The sequence below is a fragment of the Cryptomeria japonica genome, chromosome 3 (genome assembly GCF_030272615.1).
Source record: "Cryptomeria japonica chromosome 3, Sugi_1.0, whole genome shotgun sequence".
NCBI lineage: Eukaryota > Viridiplantae > Streptophyta > Pinopsida > Cupressales > Cupressaceae > Cryptomeria > Cryptomeria japonica.
The window spans coordinates 227,795,727-227,822,043 of record NC_081407.1 but is presented as its reverse complement, the minus strand read 5'-3'; the positions used below and the strand labels follow the sequence as shown (position 1 = coordinate 227,822,043).

At 34.9% G+C, this 26,317-nt stretch overlaps 1 protein-coding gene across 4 annotated transcripts; it reads right to left on the bottom strand.

The window, feature by feature from the left end:
- Positions 1-961: 961 nt before the first annotated feature.
- On the bottom strand, positions 962-11,789 carry LOC131075443 (uncharacterized). Of its 4 annotated transcripts, none has more exons than XM_058012288.2 (7): positions 11,599-11,789; positions 11,290-11,372; positions 10,005-10,148; positions 2,319-3,260; positions 1,869-2,069; positions 1,583-1,778; positions 962-1,498 (listed from the first exon to the last, which is right to left on the bottom strand). In XM_058012288.2, exons 3-7 carry the CDS (start codon positions 10,131-10,133, stop codon positions 1,311-1,313), a joined length of 1,656 nt encoding a protein of 551 aa, XP_057868271.1. In that variant the 5' UTR covers positions 10,134-10,148; positions 11,290-11,372; positions 11,599-11,789; the 3' UTR covers positions 962-1,310. The 4 variants fall into 4 exon arrangements, with proteins under 4 accessions (XP_057868271.1, XP_057868270.1, XP_057868273.1 ...); XM_058012287.2 differs by having other exon boundaries at positions 10,005-10,140; XM_058012290.2 differs by lacking the exon at positions 10,005-10,148.
- Between the last annotated feature and the right edge of the window lie 14,528 nt (positions 11,790-26,317).

The following is a 26,317-nucleotide window of genomic DNA, read 5'->3' as shown; positions in this document are numbered from 1 at the left end:
GGTGGAGGAATCTCTAAATCCTATTGACAAAAAGGAAATGTGTTGGTCTAGTACTAAAATATAACATGGTCGAGAGTTAGAGACAATTATTCACAGGGCAGACCATGATAGAGTTCAAGGACAATCATTCGGAAAGATTTATTGCATGCACCTACAGTGACGAGAAGACACACACACCTGAAAATATAACTTCCAAAGCAGAGATGTATATGGCAGTCGTAAGTGTCAATACCAAGCTTATTGATTGGATAAATATGATAGTGCTTAAGAATAAGGGCAGTCGATTTGACCACATGACAGATGAGTAGAAGCAAGATATTTGAAGAGGATGGTGGCAATGACAATGACCAAGAGTCTGCATTGGCATTAATGACACTTTTATACACAAAAAAATGCATTGAAATCCATCGAAGGAGTCTGGTCCACATTAACTTATTTAATTACTCGTGGATTTCCATTTTGGCTGGGCTGTAGGGGACAGCTAGCCATCCCCAGACATTTCCGGTAAATTCTCAAACATCCTGGGATGTTTCCACATTAAATTGGTCTTTTGGGTACAGCACCCCATTTTTGACAGGGACACGTCCCCAGGTAAATTAGGGAATCACAAAATCTTTAGAGACTGCTTCTATATTAATGCATAGTAGAGTGTAAGTACTCGGGATTTCTAAGCAACTTACAACAAAATTTCAATAAAAATTTAGTCTGTTTCTATTTTTATCCACAGATGACAGATAAAGACCTAAAGAATCCTATAAAGTCAAAAACAAATTAAATGCAATATCAATAGTCAACAGCAGACGATGAATATAGTGTGACACAATAGTGCCTACTTTGGGTTTATAACATCTTAGTTACATCACAATCTTACGCATTTTAACTACATAAATCCCATGTACATACACATTTTAACTGCATATATTCAATGCACAAACACACTAATCGGGTCCATACCAGCAAATGCAGGTCAAGCGAGTACATGACTTTTTATCATTATTGATTTCTTCTTCAAAGAATATCGAAGAAAACACAATAGACCAGAAATTGAATTGCAAAGTTACAAATATTTATCCAATTGAACCCTGTAACGTTGTGGCCGTGGAATAGGGAACACACTTTGTTAGCTTGTACATATTGACTGTAGTCATTAAGTAACAGTAGCATGAGATAAATAAATACATGGACACATTTATATACAACATTCCCAATATAAAAGTCCAATCAAGCAAATAGCCTGTGCCAAATAAAAATAATGAATTATATACATCATGAACAAAGGTAAGCTGCACAATTTGTATTCTCATCATGACTTATGAGATCTGAAGCTTGTTAAACAATTCTGACAAAGCATTGTACAAAGGAGCAGCTGCTGTTGGCCTTGGAATTGACCCAAAAAGAATATCAGATGCTTTAATAGATGAGTTCCCATAAAATTGTACATTTGTTGAGGTTCGAGTTCTGACAATATTTCCTTCAAGTGAGCAACCGACAAAAGCACCTGAATAGAGACAAACAAAACTGTCATCAAAAGGAAAACATCCTCATTCGAACATACCAATATAAACAAATTGCAAAACCTTACCTTTGCTGCAACTGTAAGTGTAACAAGCTGCAGAACCACCATCTCCAGCACGTAAATCCGCTTCAATCACTCTTCCAATTGGACCTGCAGCAGCATTGAGACCAGCGCCTATAGAGAAATGTATATTCCCACCAAAAGTCTTTACTGCCTCTTCTGTTCGGAGGACAATTACAAAGTCTGTCACTTCTCCCCCAGCCTGAAAATGTATCAAGAAAACATTCAATTTTAACCAAGGAAAAAGAGATTTTTGAATTAAAACCAAAGCCTAGTCCAAATGAAAATATACCTGAGCTCCCCAGCCAACACCAATAGAAGAGATAGCAGATGGTGGAGACCAAGATCCATCCTCTTTCCGAGCAATAACTAATCCTGTTCCCACCTTATAGGTTACCATAATGCCCACTTTTACAACAGTGAGAAGAGCCAAACCTTTAGCTCCACGTAGTACAGCGTCTGGAATTGATCTTTCAGGTCTTATATAACCTATCTGCATTTTAAATTTGTAAGATTCTATTCTCTAGATTTGTTGCCAATAAAACATTTGAAGACATTAAAGGACAAAAATAAATAACACACTAGTCACTAGAAATACATTGCAATTATATGCTATAATACAAAATCTGTTTGTTAAAAAAGATACAAGAAAAAGAATGGCCTTGACACTGGTCAAGATCGAAAGTAACTGAGACTAAATGTTTCAGATATAAACTAAGGTAAAGATTGAGGAATATGTCACCTTGACAAAGTCACGGAGTGTGTTAGTGGCCTTATAAATTTCATTTTCCATTGATTGTCCCCAAGGAATATTTACCCAAGATCTTAGAGTGCTCAAATCAGTCACATCATGTATTGCCTCCTGTGCTGCATGGCTGACTTGTCTCTCCAGTAGACCTTGTGCTGATTCCAACCTCACCCAGCATACATCACAAACTCGCTGTGGATCATTTGTACGAAATTTCACAGGCAACAAACTTCTTCCTCTAGAACAAACACCACAAAATATTAGACCACAGAACCTACAGTGGTGCCTTGGACGCATGATTGGATGGAATTGTGAATTACATAGCATACATGCAGAAGCTGCACTGTCAGCTAACCATTTTGTGGGCTCAGCTTCCAAAATATCCTTTATGTTGTTAAAAGATGTATCTGTAAGGGTTTGAGCCATCTCTCTCCAAGCCTGCTCTAAGATACGTTTTGGCATATGATTCGCAAAAGGAGATATAGATGACCGACATTTTGCTCCTGCAAAAGAACTAGCCTTTGCAGACATCACTGCCAGCATCTCACTAATAACAGTCCAAAGTGTCAATTCCTGATTTGCATATTGCCATCCAATATCATCCTCAGGAAGATATCCCCCATTTACACCCTGATCTCTGTACCATTCTTCATGGTCACTCTCTGACATTGGAGGAACAGACACGGGTATCCACGCACCAGTCTCCTCCAAAAGAGGAGAGTCATAGTAGAAATATCTACGCCCTAAATTACCATCTCTATGTGCATCAATTTCTTTTGCCTCATCTAGCTCGTCATTTTGAATATAACAGTCATGTTTCTGTGGAAGCTCTGAGTCCAAAGATGTTTCAGCATCAAAATTTCTGTCAGCATGACTTACTGTATGAGAGTCGCTAAGGGTTTGATTCAGAGGATCCACATCTGCACTCTCCTCCATCTGCAGCTTAATTTGCAGTGATCAGTATATGATTAAACCAATTTAATAAATTAATTAAGTCATGGCAACAGGTATATAAAATTTTGAAGAGGTAAAATACAGAAAATGACATTAATTTTCTGCAATATATATTTCAAGCAGTAGGCCATGTATTCAGCAGGGGAAACCGAATATATTCTTTGGGCATTCATAATTGCAATCTTGTACCTTACCTGTTATACTAATCAATCCCTACAAAATAAAGTAACTGTTTTATGGTGATTGCGCAAAGTCCAGAGTCAGCAGATAATCAGTTAAAATCAAACTTGTACAAACCATCTTCTCTATAGATTATTTATTGTTCGGTTAACCATAATAGATGAGAGTGAAAGCAAGTTAAAGCAGTCACCTGATCTTAAGGTTACAATGATGCCATGCAAAATTAATACTTATTATATTCACAATTAAAGATGAAAATGAAAGCAGTTATCTGGTTACATGAAACAAAGTGTACTCAAAATATTAAAGTAACATTTTAAAATTGAAAATATTCAATTGACCTAAAACTGCTATTCCTCAAAATCTTCTTGAATTGAGGCAACTGGGATAAAATTATCAAAGAATAATATGCCTTAAGATCATGATCCAGTTGCCTGCTAGTGAATATCTTTGACGTGATCTGTAAGCAATTCATTAAATCTCAAGAAAGCAAAGATTCAGGAGATAAGTGTAATAGATTTTCTTCTTCAAAGATCATGAATTAATGTTCATGGGAGACACTTGAAGAACTTCCCAGACGGTGTTTGGAGATTTGTCTCATGGGAAGGTTCATGTTCCAAATGTTGGATATAAGCCACACCTAGACTGACAATGCGCTGGCCAAGATGGTCCGTAGCTCAGTTGGTAGAGCACTCCAGCAGCACATGGAAGGTCCTAGGTTCGAGTCCTACCTGATCCAAATGAGCTGTAGCTCAATATGTGGTATTAGAGCCAGGCTAGGAGCTCCAAGCAGAGGTGTTGGAAATAAGCCACACCCAGACAAATGATGGGCTGGCCAAGAGGGGCTGCTAGCTCACTTGGTAGTGCACTCCAGTAGCAAATAGAAGGTCCAAGGTTCAAGTCCTAGCTGGTCCAAATGAGCTGTAGCTCGACATCAAAAAGTTTCAACTCAATAATTCTCCCTATCCTGTGAGGCCTCTTGTATGATGCACTTCACAACTAGATCTCAACTTGTCACCTCTGTTCTGCTGAGTTCTTGAAGGTCAGACCAATGGCAAAAATAATTTTGATCAAATTTGCAGGTCTCATGCAAAGGCAATTAGTGATTGTTGTATTGCAAAAAAAAATTCCCTTCAATTGACAGCAGTGAAGCCAATTTACTGAATAATAAATGCCCAGTTTTAAGTTTACAGAACACCTTTGCAATTTTCTGTTGGTGAATATTATCAAGATGACAAGCCACCCAAAAATGATCAAACATAAGTGTACGATGACTTATGTTTTCCACCACTCCTTCTGCTCCTCTAAGTGGCATTTCTACAATTTTTTATATTGACATAGCAAACCTGTGTGCATCAAGGCCAGAATAGCATAGTTTTGCTGCTTCAAGCATTTTGGAGACAGATCTCAGAGAGAATACAAACAAGAAAAACCATATCAATATCTATAGGTGACCAAAATGAAAAATTGAACACATGAAACATACCAAAAACGAGATACAATGCATAAGACATTAACTTCTGTTCAATTGTCAAATGCAATTATAGCATTCTTGTCAGAAACCTTAAAAGATAAATGCACCCCACTATGGTATCAAATTGTGAGGATTTTACACCACAACCAGTACCAATCTATATTGACTGGGCTTATCCTGAACTCATCCTACGCGGAAGGCCCAACCGCTTACTAATGAATGTCCTAAATTCGGGGGGTTCTTGAAATAGCTCTCTTGGGGCGATGGGCTTGATAGGCTGGTCCGTTGTTGTCAAGTAATAACCCAATGAGAAATGAATCTGTATAAAAGCTGAAGGTCAACATCATCTGAAGAGAGAGCTAAAACAGCTAAGTTGCGGGGAACTTGAAAACCTCATTTTTATGCTAATGCCAATCTACTTGCCCAAGAAAATAGACAAAAAAAATAAATCCAACACATGATATTGAAAACGCCCACAGTTTGAACATTAAAACATGACCCAAAACTTGAATTAAACAATTAAGAAATGTTTAAAATTTTATCTGAACAGTTTTCCCCTTATTTGAGTGCAACTACAAACATTTTAATTTCCTGTTGCAGATCATAATTAGAAAAAACACACCCCAACTTAGCTGAACATAGGATAAGCCCTCATTTGAATACAAACAATGGTTCTATTGTTCCTTGCACACACGCCACATCTGAAACAGGGACCCCCCTTTCTCCTTTCATTTTTGCTCTTGGTGTGTGTTTCTTTGTCTTTTGGCTTCTTGTTCCCAGTTCTGCCCCTTGGGGTCCTTTATGAGAGTTTTTTTGACTTTCATTGCTCAGGTCAAGAGGTCCTAAAGGCAGTAAGTCAGGAAAAAAGTCTTGACTCAGGTAAAATTTGCATTTTCAGGAAAATTGAATTGTCGGAAATTAGGTTTGTCAAGGAAATGATCCCAACTCTAGCTAAAAATTAAAATAAAAAATCCTTAGTGGGGCCAAATTTCCAAAAATTCATTGCAAAAATGCTCTTGGGTGGAAGTTTTAAAATTGTTGGGAAATCAAGTCTCATAAGTATTGTTTGTAACTAGGCTCAGAAAAGGGGATTCGGATTGCCTAAGGCAACATCTGAATCCCTAAAGGGCTGGGCCCCCTTTCACCAAGCCATAACGTGTAGGGCTGGACCCTACATGCCAAAGAGGGTAGCGTGCTCCTAAACAGGGCCAGCCCTATAATGAACACGCCACACTAAACCAATTTGGCGCCAAACATATATATTTAATTAAGGCCGACTTAAGGTTATATGCACATATAAATAAAGATCATTTGCCAAGTTCAATTCATCCCATTCATTCATGCAATCAGCGAAATCCATCTGCTCCTTGGTGTGCGAAAATAAGAGGTGAACTGGGCGAACTTAGTCAAGGAAGACAAAGCAATTTCGGTGCTCCTTATTACTGTTAGAAGGTGCATTAAAGAGCAGACTTGGTGAATATAGAAGTGCAGACCTGGTGTGCTAAAAGGGCAGATCTGAATCATTCAAGTGTACAGTTTGAAGGTTCCAGATCTGAGACACATGACTTGAGCTAAGTATTGTATTGTTACAATTCAGAATTGAATACATAATCTGACCTGTGGGTCTTTAGTGCTGGGTTTTTCCTCCTTGGAGGTTTTCCCAAGGTAATTGAGTTTGTCTCTTGTGCACTTGGTTCTCTCTTTAGTTTACTTGCTTATCATTTATTTAATGTTAATCTGAAATTAAAGTCTGATCGCTGGTCTGAGACACAAAAACTAACATTAAGGAAGATTCCTTGCTTACATAAAATTCCCGACCTACTGAAATTCCTGACCAGCCAAAGGTCCAAATCTCCTAAAATTCCTTGGAATGTCCAAATCTCCTAAAATAATTGGAAGGTCCAAATCTCCTTGGTTCCTTGGAAGGTCCAAGTCTCCTAAAATTTCTTGGAAGGTCCAGATTTCTCCTAAAATTCCTTGGAAGATCCGAATCTCCTAAACTCCTTGAAGGTCCCAATCTCCTAAAAATCCTTGAAGACATCAAAATTTCCAAAATTTCAAAAGAGTGTCAAGTTTTTGAAAATCCAAGAAGAGGTCAAAATTCCGAAAAATGCATTAAAAGGACTGGACTTAATCAATTTTATGGAGATTTTAGCATGTGATTCAATGATGATTTTGCTCATGATATGGGCATGAAATCAGTGTAATTCTTTTATATATATATAAGTAAGTGCCACCTATGAGGGGGTAGCTCCCTGTAATATAGAAACTAACCTATTACAAAGAAACTGGGCTCTGCCCATTTACAGTATACAAGATAGCCTGAAGCTAGATTATCATGAATGTAAGCCAACCCAATGCCAACATTCCTTAGATTTGTGCTGCTCTCATACGACATCAGCAGTATGTGAGATAATGAAGACCGAAAAAGACCATGGAATCCATTTTCATGCAGTCAAATTTAGCAATGTCAGTTTCAGTCATGTTCTTGCAAGTGTCCATGCATTAAAGCAGGATTTGAATCTTTTACAATATTTTGGAATTAATTTATTCATCTTTTTTTGTCAGATTAAATGCAGCTTGTCAAAACAAAGAACTTATTAAGGATTGGAAAGATGAAGTTCGATTTTAAGGGAGTTCTCCCTTCAACAAAGATTATATCACTCTAAATGATGGTTGAAGACACCAACCAGGAGTGTATTGACATGGAAGACTTCAAGAATCTCTGATAATAGTACAAAGTTTCAATGAATCCAAGCTAGAATGGGATAAAACTTTTAGGAATCTACTGCTAAGTTGGAGTCCATGGAATACAAATTGAGGGCTACACCCATGCCACCCAAAGAGGATCTCAAAGATACTATTTCAAGATTCCTAGGATATGCTACAAGGAGAAGAATGTTGGGCATGTGGTGCTTGAAGATGATTTGATGTAATACAAATTGGATAAAACTAGAATGGGATAAAACTTTTAGGAACCTACTGCGAAGTTGGAGTCCATGGAATACAAATTGAGGGCTACACCCATGCCACCCAAGGAGGATCTCAAAGATACTATTTCAAGATTCCTAGGATATGCTACAAGGAGAAGAATGTTGGGCATGTGGTGCTTAGCTAATTTTGAATATAAAATTACAGCACCTCTTTTCTATTTTTCTTTTTCCTCAAGGGAATTTGTGCCAAAAGTGCATTATGTGTCTTCCTTATTAGGACCTGCGCCAGATTTGTCTTTTTCTGGCTATTGCGGTGCACTATATTTTAAAAAAGGGTGCGGTTGTTGTAACTAACTGCATTAAATATTCTAAATCGTCCTAGGGTTTGTGGCGAATCTTGACCCTTGATTTGATTAAATCTGGGCCTTCCATTTAAAAAGTGAAGTCTATAAAGGCCTTAGCCTCTCTCATTTTAAACAACAAATTGGAAATTGTTGCCAAAGGGCTGCCAAAATTAATACAGAAAATCATTGTTGTTGGTGAAGATTTGTATTAATTTTGAATGTAAGCATGGTTTCTTGCTTCTCAAAGTTATTTTAAGTTCAGTAGCATGGAGATTTGTTGAGATTAATATGTGGTGAAGTTCCAAGTTCATAACATTTGGTGCTTGCTGATTGTAAGTTTCAGTGTATGGTTAGTCTAAACCCTTTTTATGACCTAAAGTTCAAATTAATAGTAGTTTAGGAATGGCTTCTTATGATCTGAAAATCTGAAGTATTCCATTGAAGATTGAATCAAATTATCAATTTTGTCATAGCTGTGATTTAATCTGGTGAAGCAAAATTTTATTATTGTAGAAGTTAGAACTAATCAATTGGTGTCAACAAATATTAATTTAGATTTAGATTTTAGTTTAGCTCTGTAAACCCTACACCTTTTTAAGTTTATTTAAGAATGAATTTGAGTGAGTTTGAAAAGCATCAATTCTTATTGCTAAATCAGATAATATTGTGAATTTAGATTTTTAGGATTTGCTAAGAAATCTTGCAGGGACAGAACTCCAGCTTGTTAGTTTAAGGCCCCTTGTGATACCAACAAAATCACATACATTCACTGAGTTATCCGAAGCACGGTAAAGACCCGACTACCAGAACCTTGGGGTGATACTGTTTGAGTCATCATCAAATAGGATTTCCTTTCAAGAGAGAATAGAATACTTCGTGTATTTTATTATGTGTTGGAGAGTGCAAAAACACCTGTCAGCAGGTTCTTAATGTGAAAATTTAAATGATCAAAAAAGGCTATCGAATGATGTAATTTTTTAATCCCAAGTTTGAAAAACTACCCAACGATAATTTAAAAGGTATTCTACAAACATATACAACATGCGAGAAGTTGGATATAATCAACGCATTATGTTTTGAAACATTAGCTAGAGGGCTGGCCATGTTACTGGATATGAGCTACCCCTTCCCAGATAAGCATATATCCTTGTATTCAGTAAAGGTATGTATGCACTACTCCTGGACAGCTCAGATATGCATCCATATTTGGAAAGTGAGGCTACAAGTATGAATCAACAAATATGAAATCTAATCAGTATCCAACTAAAATTTAAAAGAAAAGAAAAAATCAAACTATAACGAATACCAATAATTAAATCTCACATAACATAAGTTTATGGTCATTCACTGAATTTTTGTCTAAGAAATTTATGTTTTGAATTTTCAATGTTCTCATGTTTCCCTATAGTAATATTTTGACTATTCAAATATGTCTTACCCCAGTTGTACCATATCCAGGATTACTGAAAATTTGTGCTAACAGCATTGATATTCCTATCAATCTCTGTTAATGCATCATATTATCTTATGCATTAACTTAGTATCCTCAGTTTATATCATGCACATTTGAGTAACCTTGCTTAGATAGGTTCCTTTTCAGGTAGGTGTCATCTCCTTCTTAGGAAGGTAACACCTTAGGAGCTATCTGCAGTGTAGATGAATCTTACAATCTCTAAAAAAATTAAGAACAACTAATAATGGAGAGTTGGAAATATTAAGAATTGCGAAAAAAAAAAAAAAAAAAACACTACAAATTGAACTAGTGGGATTGAAAATCAGTAAAAGAAAATTCAACCTTAGAGCTAGTGAATGAGTTTCCCAGTTCTCTGTATGAATGAACAGAAGAATCCATATCATAAAACTTCTCTTCCGATTCAGCATCTACATCTATCCCAACAAGTGGATAGGGTCCACCTCTCTCCATCAGAAAACTACAAAACTCAATTGTTAGAGGACAACAAGAAATTCAGTACAATGAATTTGTAGATACCAAATTATCTTAGTTAAAAAAAAACCATAAAAAATAAAATAACTTTAAATTGACATCCCACAAAAAATAACGAGAAAAAATAATAGCACCTAATTATCTCACAAAAAACCGGAACTAAATGAGGAAAAGCGGGAACTCAACAAGGAAATAAATGTCCTAACATCCAGAACACGAATGATAAACATCAACAACACTAAGAACTAAATTTACCAAATAAAAGGGAAAAATTTTTAAAATCAATATTACATCCCTTAAGTCAAAACTGAAATACAAGCCATAATTTAAAAAGAAAATCAATACCCCAGGTAGAAAACCACACACTAAGGAAAACAATCAAAGAAACTGAAAAACTGAAAACCCTAAAACTGTTGGAGATTTAAAAGTAACATTAAGGGCAAGTCAAAACTACCATAAAAGCCAATATTACAAAGATAATCAGCACACTTCAGAAAATCAACTCGAAATTGGCATGCCATAAATTGAAAAAATTAAAATCACCTCAAACAAAAACCTCTAACACGGCCCTTAAGAATGTCCATGATACCTAGCCCTAAACCAAAAGAACTTAAACTCAGAACCAAAAACAAACTGCAATCTCCATATAAACCAAAAAAATTAAGAAAATAATCAGAGCATTTAAGCTGCAATTAAAACCTAACTTTAAATTTATAAAACAAATCAGATTACGGGCAACATTAACTCCCATGCAGACCCCATACTGCAAATGAAATTAATAAAAGTAGCTAGAAAGAGTCTAGCCACGAAATTCTGAATTTAAAATTTAATACGAACATCTTAACTCAAACCCAAAATCACAAATATAACCATAAAATTAAATTGAAATTTCGATATAAACCGAAAATTTTGCTCACAGCATCTAAGCTACAAGAAAAACCTAGATTTCAAAAAAAATCGAAATTTAAGACTCCCATGATGATCCATACTGCAGAACAAAATAAATAAGCGCAACCTCACCATGAAATAAAGCATAGAAAGAAAATGAGAATCCACGTAAAACGTTACTGCTTATTAAAAAAAACCAATACCCAATTGATAAAAGAAAAGAAAAACTAAAACTCAGAATACTTACAATAATACAAATGGAGAAAGAGGCTGAATTGACGATTCGAAACTCAGAAGCTCTCGCAAAGCAGCTGAAACTGCACTAAAAACCTAAATTTAAACAAAACCAATGAAGCACAATTAAAAAATGCCACGAAAACCCATATGTAAGTATTAAAATTCAGCATGAGCAGCTAAAGCTGTCCTCCATAATTTTAACCTTGAATCCAAGGAGTACATCCTAAACATTTTTCCTTTCCTAAAAGATAATTAAATTTCAAAAAAAGCCAGCAATACCCAATTCAATAAAAGAAAAGAAAAATTGAAATTCAATAACCTTAAAATCGCCCTGCTGGAAAGCAGTCTGAATCGATGAACTCGTGCCTGAGAAGCCCTAAAATGATACTGTCCATGAAATAGTTTTGTTATCTAATAATTGCTTTTTTCTATTCAGACAGGCCTCCCGCACGGTTTGGGTTGAGTGTTTGGTTTGAAAAGGCATGCCAAAGCCGAAAAGAACTTCAATTTTTTTTATCGATCTTTACTCCTAATTAAGGAATAAAAGTATAATGGAGTGGTGTTTTTAGTTTGTACGGTTACTAGTTTAGACATTCGATTTTTTATTTATTTTTCGTTGTGTTGATTTCTTTTCAAAAATAAATTATAACTAGCATTCCCACTTTGTTCTCCAATGGGTATGTCAAATAGGTGCGGAAGGTCAATTAGGAAAAATTTGGTGTATTTTGCAAACAATTGTTCATTGCATAAGTTCAATTTGTAGGACATTTAAAAAATGACAATGCTTGTGTAAGCAAGGTCTCAATCAAGAGGTGAAGGCTTAAAATCAACTATGCATCTAGTTATATGGTTTCAAACATGACTACAACAAAAACTAATCAAGAAGATAACTAGGTTCTATTACCAACAAGATCATGTTATGTTTGCTATAGGTGGAGAGGGAGATAGATATGCATATAAATAGGTAGAATGGGAGGGAGAGGAAAGGAGAGAGGAGAGAGAAGTAGAGAGATATAAAAGAAGGGAGTGATATCAAGAGAGGGAGAAATAGGGATAAACAGAGGGAGATATAAGGATAGAAAGGAGAGAGATAAATAAATAAATATAACTTGAAATATATTGAGAGAGGGAGGGGGGAAGATGGAGACATAAAAAGATAAAGATATGGGAAGTGATATAGAGAGAGAGGTAGAAGGATATTGTTAGGAATGTGAAGTCCAACGATCACATGACCTTTCTGCTCCTCCAACTCTTCATTTCACAGTTGTATATGAATGTATAAATGGATGTGTAGAGTCCATGTATTGGGTGTATTGGATATTGAATAATACAAGATTTTTCCCGCTTTCCCATGGATGTAGCCAGTTATGGTGAACCACATAATTTGTTGTGTAGTGTGTTTGTGTTATTTTCTTTCTGTTACTTTGTATTATTGATATGTTTTCTCTACTTGTTTAAAATTAAAATTGGTATCAAAGCTTGGCTAGATTGAGCAGAGATGGAAGAAGGTGAAGTTTGGGAGATGGATAATAGTTTTGCACTTCTTGCATCTCCATACTTCAAGCATGTTTTAATGGGTATAGCTAAATTTATAATTTCAGATGATGAAGTTGATTTAGTCATTGAAAATTTTCTAAACTCTTTAAAAAATAATGAATTAGACTCAATAGAGAGTGATGTTGTGCAAGTGGAAGTTGAAACAGTTTGTCGTGTACATTGGTGGGATGGCTGGAAAAGAGATGAGGATTTAGCTGAAGAAGAAAAGTATGAAGAATTAGAGGGTAATCACGAGGATGCTGAGGCGAGTGAAGATGAGTTTGAGGAAGATGTAAGTGAGGCATATGATGTTGAGAACTAGATGGATGTCTGGGAGAACCAAATTGTGAAGTTAAAGGAGGAGCAAATATTTTTTATGGAACATGAAATGGAGGATTTGCATTGTCATTTGATGGATTTGAAAAGTGAAAACACTGATGAGTGTATTGGCAAGAAACCCTATGATGACTTGTCTGATGATGTTGCCTTGGTACGGCTTCGAATGAGACTATTTTATTTAAGAATAAAGATGCCCAAAATGGTGGAGTTGTGGAAATGGAACCTATTGATAACGAGGAGAATGTGGGTGTCCAGTTTGTAGCAAGGGAATGAATATTAATTATGGGAGCAATGGTGGAGAAGAGATTTGAAGCATAAAATGTAACACGCGACAAAGGCTTTCGCTTGTGGGTTTTCTTGCAAGTGTAGGGCGTAGTGCCAAGGAGGCCATACGAGAAGTCCATCGATGGTCATTAGGACAGAGGTGGGTTTTTATGCAAATGGTTTGATATTGATATTTTATCATACAGTGAATCTCTAAGAGACAATTTTATTGAGTGAGACAAGCTCACCAATCACAATTTGGATCAAGAAGAAACTAAAGAGGATTTTACTGAAGAACCACGCTATATGATTTCAGTCGAAAGATTGTTAAAATGAAATTAGATGAAGTTAGGTTAATTGCTAGTCGAGTGGAAACCTTTGGTTTGGATTACCTACCATTGGAAGAAGAATTCGTGGAGAACCAAGAGCACCTCAAACAGTGGGAGAAGAATAATGAGGAAGAAGAATCCTTTGCTGAGGAGTGTTTGAGGGGTCATCGTATGTTTGGGAGGTCTAATAGTTTTGCTACAAGGATTGAAGTTGACAAGTTTGGTGGTTATGGAGGATATGGTACATCTAGCAGGATTGACCAAGAAGCTACTCCTTTTAAAGACACATGTACTCCCAAGAGGAAGTCCATTAGCTTGAATGTTGATAGAAATGAGAGTTTCAATGTGGTCATGCGGGTTTATGCTATTTTTGTAATGTTTGTACAACTGAGCAAAGGGACTTAGGGAAGTGAATTAAAGTCGAGTTGGAGTAGGTGCAATCTATGCGTAGAAGAATTGAAAACAAAGTGATAGATGTTGTTCTGTTGTCAAAAGTTTCCTTAGTGTCATGACCCGATTTAGATGAATAATTTTTAGTTTAAGTTGATAAATTAGGGATTGATATTTCTTGACAATATGGTGACACTTGGCGACATTATTATGCTTGATGACATTTTGCTAATAAGATGATTAATTATTATGCTTGTTAATATTATTTTGATGATGAATGATGTTAATTGATACTTGATGCTTAGTGATGTGATGTTAATGGCAATTTTAACTTAATGTCTATCATATTATGGAGATTTTATCATTTAATTTGATGACTTTGTTGAGCGCAAGGTGGATGCAGGGTCAACTGTTGAAGGTAGACAAATAACCGAGGAGGGGTCTCCTAGCTAGTCGATGGTAACCTAGGGAATATGGCTTGTGGATTCACACACACACACGTAGTAATTAAACAAATTAATAATAAATAACATTAATAAATAATTAAAAAATAAAAATATTAAATTTAAATGATTTGATGAAGATATTTTCATTCAAATCATGAAAATCCTTCTAGGTGAAGAGCATTTAATGACTAAACATAGGTACAGGACAAATATAGACATTTTGTCAATGATGGTTGCATGGGGGTTGGAGGTTGGGTGGAAAGAAGATGTTCAAAGGGTGTTGAAGGGTTTTGTGAAAAATGATTGGTTGTATGGTCTACATTCGATGTTGAAAAGGGAAAATTTCAAGGGCAGGGTTTATGCCTCCAAAGGTGGCCAAGGGCACAGATGAGAACACTCCTCAACAACTGATTTCCTTTATTCACTAGGCATAGGGGACAAACAAGGATGAGCGCAGGGGGTAAAAGCACAAAAATGTGTCACGTTCCAGACCAACTTATCAACATGAGTGAATTTAAGTAATTCTAACTGAAAATTAATTTTAGTCAAACATATGGTCTATAGAGATGTATTATAGCTATCTTATATATGGACCACAACTTTCCCAATTGAAATTATTTACTAAATGTATATTTTACACCACTTTGGGTCTAAAAACCAACTGTTTTTTTTTGTTTTGAAAAATCGATGTTTCAACAACTCCTACTCTTATAAATAATTTTTTTTTTTTGAAATTTAAAAATACGCTTTTATAGATCTATAAGTGAATTTTTCAAAATATATATCTTTAAATATTTTAATTAGTTTTTATATTCTATATTTTATTTTGATTGAAAATAGGTTATCAACACTAAAATATAAGGCTGATTATCTTGTAAAGGAAAAATACTAAAATTTATTTAATTAAAAAAAAAATGCACCAGAGAAAAGAGTCTATGTCAAGATGATATCATTATTTTCTAATTTGGATAAATAATTAAGAAAAAAGGCAACACCAAATGGAAAGAGTTATATTTTAGTACACGTAACTTTTCAAATTTATTGAAAAGTATATATACATAAAAAATAGTTAAAAATATATTTTTGCACTAAAGTATCAAGTTATCAATATACACAAAAAAATTGAAGAGAAAAAGGTAAATTTTACTATATAAAGAGTGACACCTCATGTAGCTTCAATTTCAGTATTTTATCATCAACTAAATTATAGTGTTTACTTTATAAGACGGTATATTCAAATAATTTTTAAAAAAATTTAAAAAATTATAAACATAAAATACACAAAAAAAAATATTCATTTTATTAGTTTACATCATTTCAAAATTCAAATCATATATTCCACTTTCTATTTATTCAATTTAAAAAGTTGAATCAACATTGGTCATTTCCTTTATAAAAATGTGACAGAGCTTTGTGTTTTTACCCATGGGATAAACATACATCGGTTGAGATTTGTTGATTCGTTACCTGCAAGCGAAGGAATGAGAGCAAGCCAAATGAAAGAGGAAGGTGGGGTTGAAGGAAGAATCCAAAAGCAAGATTCAAGATAAAAGACCAGTGGGTTAATGAGCCTTTGAAAGCAATTGGAAGAAATGAAAAGAAAAACACTTGTTTTGGTTTAAAGCTTGTTTATGTAGTTACTTGATCAACTGTTATATGTTTTAAACTACTAAATTGTATAAATGGGTGTATAGGGCATTATACTGGTAGGTCGGGTTAGGGTTTTGGTTGATGTTTTGTCAAACTATGGATATCGTTTTGGAGCAAATTTTGGTAATGCTTCTTTGTGATGTGGAATACATAATACTACAACTTATGTACTTTGTTTTGAATATCAATAAAATACATATAATTATCCATAAAAAAAATGATTAAAAAATTGATAATTTTACAAAAGTATTAAAAATAGAATGATTTTAAAAAGATATATAAAATACAATTATAAAGAATAAATATAATAATTAGTTTTATTTTAATAAAAATACTAGTATTTAATTTTTCATTTGATTTAATTTAATTTAAACTGAATCAAATCCCTATAATTGGTTTTATTATTTATATTTTGACATAAAAAAGAATTATTAAAATTTATATATCTATTTAGAAAAAATATTTTATTTACAATTTTACAAATAATATAAGAAATAATAAAACCTATTTAAAATAGTGTGATGTGGAAAAAGGGTGATGAGGAGATCAAGTGGAAAGCTTTACCCTCCTCAAGAAAGGAGTGAAAGTTTCACAAAGGATTCTCTTCAACCTCTTACGCACATTACATTTAAAAGAGGGGATTGAATTCACTAGATCCAATCTCAGTGGAAAGAGATTAAATGCTAAGTGAATTGACAATGAATTTGAAAAGTAAAGTAGCCCCTCTTTCAGAATGGACAAGTTAAATTAAGCAATTTGAGACTAAGTGGAAAGATGACAAAGAAATGATTATAAATTGAGATAGAAATGCGGGATGAAACTGTGCACTTGGAATTAGCAGTAAAATGCCGAGACGAAGCTCCCTTGTAAATTTGAGCGAAAGTTATCAGGACTGGGTTGAAAGTGTACTTGTTCCTTCAAAAAATCTGCGGGTCGAAAAGGGTTTTTCCACCTCTGAAAATGAAGTCTAAATCTTCAATTACAGTTGCACACCTGCAAATTACACACATAAAAGAGAGGAAATGTTGTTGGGATTGGGGGTTTTCCTTTAGGTCAAACCCCATTTTGGAATTAACCAAATGATGAAAAATACTTGCAAGTAAATGAAAGGAAATGTTTGAAGTAGAATTAACCTCAAGAGAGGATGCAATTGAAGCGTAGATAGAATTGTTTGAAAGGATATGTGGAATTGAATGCTTTAAATGTTGAAAGAGATCTCCTCTTCAATGGTTGAATCCTTGACTTGAATGCAACACCTAGCCTTGGAAGGGAGACTTGAGATGCTCAATGGATGCTTGAATGTTTGATGACGATAATGCTTGTTCACCTTACTTTTTCTTATGCAAATAGGAGGGAAAAATATGTCTTATATACTTGCCAATTAGGGTTTGTAACTAATTTTTCATCTTAGGCTGAGATAGGGAAAATTTTCCCGCTTCACAATTGACAATTTCAATGCAGGGTTTAAGTGGAGGGGGCCCAAAATAGGGCAAGGACAGGGGCACCACGCCCTTGTCCTACCCTAATTTAGGATAGAAAGTAGGAACAAGCACTGCGGGGTGCAAGGAAATGCATGTTTTAGGCGGTATGAGCATGTCTTGGGTCTCTAGTCAGGCTTAGGGATTTGTTCGCCAATGCGAAGACCCAAATGCGATCGAAAATTGCAAGGTCACAATTTTATGACGCTACATTTAGCCCCCACTTTAGTGGGAGTATAAGTTGTTGGCATATTGGCATAATTGTTGATGATATTGATGAACCGGTATAAGGATTGTTGGTGATGATATAGTTGAGATGTTGTTTGATGACTTGATGATCAGTTTGTGTTGTCATTGATGGCAACTATGGTTACATTTTCCCATCATGTTATCTAAGTTGTCTATGATTGACCAGAAAGTTATGGAATGGATTTGACAGTTAACTGGCAAATAGGACTTTAACCAGTAAATGTTAAATTATGTTATGCTTAAGTAAATGGATCTTGAGATTGATGAAGAATTTGGTTTTGCGGTTCGGAATATGAGTTGGTAACATTGTAACAAGGTTATGACTGAAACCACATCATGTTTTGGCTGTCGGATGTCATGTTTGTGAATGACTGATGTATTTCAGTAGGGTTTTAGTAGGGTTTAAGAACTTGTATTCAAATCTTATAACCGGTAATGATTTTGAGTTCGACGGTGTATTGCATTATGTTTATAATATGGTGATGACATGGCTGAATTCGCGTGAAGTGTTTAAATGATGTTTTGGCACGATCAAAGAGAGAATTTCTTGGGAATGAGCAAAGTACTTAGTAGAATGAGCTAAGGGTTTGAAAGTGTATCAGATCGATGTGCGATGATCATTCAATGACTGTAATTGATTTGTAATTGATTGTAATGATCCATATGATGATCAGTAATGACTTGTAAAGATATGTGACGATCTATGATGTAAATCTTAGGGTTTTGCAACCGACTAAGTTGTAAAGTCTATTTAGGGTAAGTTTGTGATGATTTACTGTGTTGGTGATCAAAGGAAGAGTGTGTGGTCGAACTAGTGTGTGTGTGTCTTCAAGAGAGAAACAAATTGGAGCAAGAAAGGATCTGTACAAGCAAGCAGAGAGTTATATTTTCATATCATACATCTGTTGTTCCCTAAGAGTTGCAGCAAACTTAAAATCCCTTAACCGGGTAGGTCCTGACAGGCCTGATTGTATAAATCCCTTCATCGGGTGACTCATTAGCTTGGGTTCTAAATCCTTTTACAAGATTACTCCTAACAGAGTAAAGCTCCTAATAGGGATGAGGTCAATCCCTTAACCGGGGGACTCCTAATAGGGTTTGCTCCTAATCAGGCTAGGCTCCTAACAGGGCGCATTCCGAAAGAGTGCATAAATCTTGTGGATACCAATTCCCACCGTGGTTTTTCCCATTTGGGTTTCCATGTGAAAATCCTAGTGTTCATGTGTTGATTGATTTCTTATGTGTTTAGTTGATATCTTTCTATTGCATGCATATTGATGAACACTTAGAAGAACAATTTGATAAATCTGATCAACAATATGATTTCAGTTGTTACCGGTATTGTTTATGAGTTGTTTTGAAAGAATTTTTTGGTGGTTGTCAAATTTTTAAAGTTTACTGTTATTATTGATTCACTCCCCCTCTTAGTAATAACCGGTTCCTAACAAATAACATAAGCGTACACCAATACTACTGGTAAAGTACAAGGAAACACGATTGAAATACTTTCACCATGTCAAGGAGGCAAGATACACGAAGCCCCCAATGGACTAAGGATCTTACAACTTCGATTGACAAAGTAAAAGGGAAGATCAAGAGGGAAGAACCATGACTGCAAGTAGCAAGGTTCCCCTCACTATGAGTCATGAAAAGGAAAGGATACCAAAAATTACAAAGCAAAGCCAAGTTCACCAAGTAACTTTGAGTATTGAGAAGGAAAATATGAGCGGAGTGTATACCCCCACGTTAAAGCGGTCGTGCACGCCTTATCGAGAGTGATTGCTTTAAGGTAGGATACACCCAAGAGAAAAAGAGAGGGAGCATGTTATCACAAGGATTTAGCCCCCAATAGAGGAATAAACCCAAGGATAATGAACACAAAACACAAATTACGAGGTAGTTTCACTTTCCTCGGGGTCAGTATGTTGTATGATAACTCATTTATATCATGTATATATATGCATAGAATGATCGTCATTCCCCAAAGAAAGGAAGCTACCTTGGAAGAAAGGGAACACGAGTGTCTTTTGAGTCAACATGAAAGAGACCAAAAGAGATATCAATGCTTTGCATCATCCTCAAGTAGACATTACTGGGGAACATAGAAGAACAGGGATACACATAGAAGAATGGTCACAAAAGAGCAAGAAAAGAGAGTGTGGTAGAGAATCTACGGTGCTAATGTAGTTATTCTAGCACGACATCCACCTCCTGATCTTGTTGATCACTATTTTGGGAAGGAGGGAAACATGCCAGAGGAGTGACATCGAGCACATCAGATGGAGCTATCACAAGATCCAAACAAAGACTATGCTCATGTGCTGAGTCACTTTGTTCATCTCTAGGAGCTAGGATTAAGGCTTTTGAAAATTTTGTAGATGAATGTTTGTCAGCATCAACATATTCATATTCACTGTCAGAAGCATTAAGAGTTGTATTGCCATCATGAATAACATTTTCACCTATTTCTTCATCAAGGTTTATAGAAAGAGGAGCTCAAACATGAATAGAAGTAAAACCATCACATATTTTTTGCAACTTATGATTTGGAGATTTAGGTTCATCATCTTGCTTAGGAGAAAATAGAATTATGTCAACTATTGGAGTTTTAGGAGATTGAATATTTTGAGGAACAACTTCACGAGCTTGAGCACAACGCTTTCGTCAACATTCTCTCGCACAATGATTCTGTCGGGTCTTAGCGAAAGGTTGAGAAGAAGGAGGAACATTTGTTGAAGGTGGAATATTTGTTGGAGGAGGAATATTCTCATCTTTGGTAGTTGGAGGTTTAGGTTGAACAAGAGGAGAAGCAGGTCTCTTCTCTCTATAAGAGCAAGGAGGCGGAACTGCACCATATAAAAGAGGAATGTTTGGTGTAGGAAGAAGACCGGGTCCATCATGAGGAGGAGGTACAGGTTTAACCTGAGGAGGAACATTATTGTTCTTCTTAGGAGAAGGCATAGTTTCATCCATAGGAAAAGGTTGGGAATCTTCCTTAGGAGGAAGATTAGTTCTATTCATCAAGGGAAGAACTTCATCTTCAAGAATGACAGAAATATCAAGTTTTGGAGTCCTAGGTTGGCTCAAGGATAGGATCATATCTTTCTTCCATCTTTGATAAGATTGAAAGAGAGCATCACTTCTCAGTGGAAGAGATTATAATTGTTGAGGCCAAAAGTAATCAATAGGAACACCTAGGCTTCTTTCGGTTGGTCAAAATAAGCTATGGTTAACAATTATGATTTCTTCATTGTGGGGAAATTTCAAACACTTATGTATTGGAGAAGCAATAGCCTTCATGGAATATAGCCAAGGATAACCTAACTTCACATGAAATTGTTCAGATGAAGGAATGATAACAAAGTTGACATCCATAGATTTAGTGTGAATCTCAATGGGAAGTGTAATAGAACCAATTTGGTAGGACAATAAAATCCATCAAATAACTTAACGACCACATTAGTGTCATCATATATTGGTTTATGCAAATGTAAAGTATAAAGATATTCTTCAGTGATAACATTAACCATGCAAGAGGGATCAATAAGCACACCACGACAAGGTTTATGTTGAATATTTGCAACTATGTATAAGGGGCCATCAGGTGCTCTAATGGTCTCACTAGGGTCAAATGTGATACATGGATCCTTCGGTGTTTCTTGTTTCTCTACCACATTCACCAAATTTGGAGCCGTGGTAGTAAGATTAGAGGGAGAGAAAGAGTTATATTTAGTCTCAATCACGTTAGAGGTATGAGAAGGCAAAGGATTAGTGAAAATATTAAGATTTTGATTAGGAGGAGCCACTAATTTGTTTCCCTTATCATTCACACCTACCACAGATAGAGTATTATTATCAATCAGGTCTTGAATCTTACTTTTTAATGCAAAACATTTCTCTGTATCATGACCAGGTCGACGATGAAATTGTCAAAAAGAATTATTATCAAAATAAGGTGAGGCTGCCTTAGAAGGGTCAACTGGTTTTATTGGAGGAAGTTTGATAATATGTCTTTGTAACAATTGAGACATAATACTGTGTAAAGATTCATTCAAAGGAGTAAATTGTCTTTCTATTTTGAAAAATTTAGAAATAGGAGGCACACCTGTTGCAACATTCACATTGTTGTTGTTGATGGTGTCATTGAATTTGATGAATTCTTTGCTCGGTTTGAAATTCGCAAATGATTGTTGAGCACTGTCACCCTTATCACTCGAAGCCATAGGAGTGGATTGCTCTAGTTGACTTACATTTAGTTGATAATTGTGAAGTGTTGCGCACAACTGCTGAAAGGAAGTAAACTCAGAAAGGAGAAGTTTATCTCTAATATTTTGTTGTAAATTAGAAATAAAAATTCTTTGAATATCATTATCAGGCATTGGAAAAGAAATTTGAGAACACAAATTCTTATATCTACCAATGAAATTAGTCACTTTTTCTGTAACACCTTGTTTACAATGCATTAAATCAATCAAAGTGATTTTAGGACCTATGTTATTTTGAAATTGTTGAATAAAAGCATTTGCTAATTGTTGAAAACAAGTAATAGAATAGGAAGGAAAAGAGAAATACTATTGTAAAGCCTTATCTCTTAATGTTCTAGCAAACAATTTGGCAAGCAATCTTTGATCATAAGCAAAGTCAGTACACAAAGTTTGGAATGTCTTGGCATGTGTTAAAGGGTCACCTTTTCCATTATAAAGTTCCAATTGAGGGACTTCAACATGTTTAGGAGGGACAACTCTAATAGTATCAAGAGAAAGTGGGCTCACAACATCAAATGTGGGCACACTAAACTTGGATTGACTCATAAAAGCAATTTGTTGTTGCAAAGATGACACAGTTTGAGAAAGATTATTAATGGTTGCTTTGGTTGAGGGATTTATGGTAGACATGTTTGATTGAGAAGGTGGTGTGATGTTTTTGAAAGAAGGAATTGATTGAGAATAAGGTGGAGGAACACTATGGTAAGTAGGCATTGGTGATGATTGAGTAGGAAATGGGACACTAAAAGGAGGGATAGAATGATTGGATGGATTGCCTCCTTGTGTCACATTTATTGGTTGAGAAACAAGAGGAATACTCATTGAAGGCATAGATACATATGGAGGATTAATTGACGAAGAGAGATTTCCCCCATGGCTAATGGTTGTAGGTATGAAATTTTGAGTTGATGTAGCCACGATGTTTGAAGTGAAAGTAGGAATGCTAGTCATTGAAGTAGTCAAAGGAATAGAATGATTGATTTGTGTAGAAGGTTGTGAATAACCTAAGTTCTCAACACAACTTTTTATAGGCATGCCATTAGAATCAACAATATAGGCAATGCCACACAATATATCAATTCCATTCTTATCACTTTGAATCATGTGCTTTAGACCTTCAATTAATGGAAGAGCTTCACTATTAGGGTATTCTTGGGACATCCATTGTTGAAAGTTGTCAAATTGATTGTCCAATTTTGAAAGTTGATCTATGGAAACTCTAGTCAAAGCTTCTTCTTCTTCATTGGAATCATCAATTGGGTAGATAGGAATGTTATTAGGATGGGAAGAATTGGCATTATCCTCATTGAAGAAGTCACCCAAATTAGGCTCCATCTCCTCGGGTATGAAACCTTGAGAAGCCTTAATTCTAATGCTTCGTCTAACGAGGATAATATAGGTAGGAATAATAGTGGTAAAACTCATGCGCTAGAGATAAACTTTAAATTTGGAATTTGAATTTTGAAATTTTGGGAACAAAGTTTGCAAAATTGAAAATTGCAAAATTCAAGGAAATAATGATTATACAATTTGAACTTTGTGGAAAGAAGAAAGATGACACAATTTCCAAGAAAAATTATGAGAAAAAGAAATTGAAATTTTAAAATTAGGGCCAATGGGATACCACTTAATTTTTAAAATTAAAATTGACAAAATTAAGATTTTTAAAATCAGGGCAGATTATAATTAACCACTTAATTTTAGAAGTTTCCTTGAAAGTTGTGATGTTGAAATTGAGAAGTATTTTTTATTTTAGAGGGATCGAAATTCAAAAAAATCAACCAATTTTCCGGATTTAAGCAATTAAATACAATCATAACAGTCTCCCGAAATTTCGGGAAAAAACCAAGGATGAGGTTGAAAGTGCACCTGCTTCGCCCAACTTTTTCGAAAATTTTTAGGGATGAAAGTTACGATGATTTTAGAGCTAACCCCCCAAAATTGGTTGATTTTACGAAGTTTAGATAGGCAAATTTAAGGTTTGAATGTGAAAATAGGACCCTATTAGGGTTTTGAAAAAGATAAGAAATTGAATTGCAATTTTGAAAAAGGTCAAACCTAATGGATAAGGCCACGTTGAATAATGTTCAAAACACTGAAATTAGTTGAAATTGATTGAAATTTACACAAAATCCAAGTAAATTTGAAAATTAGGGTTTTAGTACCTAACCACTGAATTTTTAAATTTTGAATTTTGGAAAAAGGAGGGAAATTGAAAATTTAAATTTTAGGCAAGAAAACAAATATGAAAATAGTCCTAAATCTAAAAATTAAATGTGAATCCAATCTTTGCACAAGTTCAAGTTGATTTTTGAAAATTAGGGTTTTGACAATTAACCACTTAATTTTGTAAATTTGATTTGCAAATTGAAAAAGACAATGAAAAAATTGAATTTGACAAACAATGCAATTTTCAGATCTAAAGCAACAAATAGCAATTTTTGCAAAACACAAGTTCAATTTCAATTTTAACAACTAGGGTTTGATGGAATTAACCACTAAGTTTTGTAAATTGCAAGAAAATTTAAACTTGCAAATAAAAAATATGCAATAATGTGAAATGTCAAGCATGTAAGACATCGGGTTCAACAAAATGTGATGTGGAAAAAGGGTGATGAGGAGATCAAGTGGAAAGCTTTACCCTCCTCAAGAAAGGAGTGAAAGTTTCACAAAGGATTCTCTTCAACCTCTTACACACATTACATTTAAAAGAGGGTTGAATTCACTAGATCCAATCTTAGTGGAAAGAGATTGAATGCTAAGTGAATTGACAATGAATTTGAAAAGTAAAGTAACCCATCTTTTAGAATGGACAAGTTGAATTAAACAATTTGAGACTAAGTGTAAAGATGACAAAGAAATGATTATAACTTGAGATAGAAATGCGGGATGAAGTTGTGCATTTGGAATTAGCAGTAAAATGCTGAGACGAAGCTCCCTTGTAAAATTTGAGCGAAAGTTGTCGGGATCAGGTTGAAAGTGTACTTGGTCCTCCAAAAAATCCACGCGTTGAAAAGGGTTTTTCCGTCTTTGAAAATGAAGTCTAAATCTATAATTACAACTGCGCACCTACAACCTACACACAAAAAATAGAGGAAATATTGTTGGGATTGGGGGTTTGCCTTCGGATCAAACCCCATTTTGGAATCAACCAAATGATGAAAAATACTTGCAAGTAAATGAAAGGAAATAGTTTAAGTAGAATTAACCTCAAGAGAGGATGCAATTGAAGTGTAGATAAAAATTGTTTGAAAGGATATGTGGAATTGAATACTTTGAATGTTGAAAGAGATCTCCTCTTCAATGGTTGAATCCTTGACTTGAATGCAACACCTAGCATTGGAAGGGAGACTTGAGATGCTCAATGGATTCTTGAATGTTTGAATGCTTGAATGTTTGACGACGATAATGCTTGTTCACCTTACTTTCGCTTATGTAAATAGGAGGGGAAAATATGTCTTATATACTTGCCAATTAGGGTTTGTAACTAATTTTTTGTCTTAGGTCGACATAGGGAAACTTTTCTTGCTTCACAATTGACAAGTCCAATGCAGGGTTTAAGTGGAGGGGACTAATGTGAAGACCCAAATGAAGTCAAAAATTGCAAGGTCACAATTTTATGATGCTACAAATATATGTTTCTTTTTTTAAAATACAAAGAAATCCAAAAAAAAAACTAAAAAATCTACCATTCCTAAAAATTTGTTCCTATAACACTAGTTTTTTTAAACCAATCATAGTGTGGATAAATAATTTCTACAATATCTTAAATTTAAAAATATAAATCTTATATTTGATTGATTCAGATCCAAGCAATATATTCATAACACCAAATACTCCAAAGGCTTCTAGGGTATGGAACTTCATACTAGACTGTAGGAAACTAATTTTGGATAAAATTTATTGGGATGTTGCAGATGGCAATAGAGTGAGATTTTAGAGTGATTCTTGGGGTGGCTATATAACATTAGACAACATTCCCATTAGTCCTCAAATTAAGGAAGTGTTAAGTAATCTTTGGGGTGAATACTTAAGAGACTATATTGATATCCCTAGTGGGGATCCTATACTTGGCTGGAGATGGAAGGCATT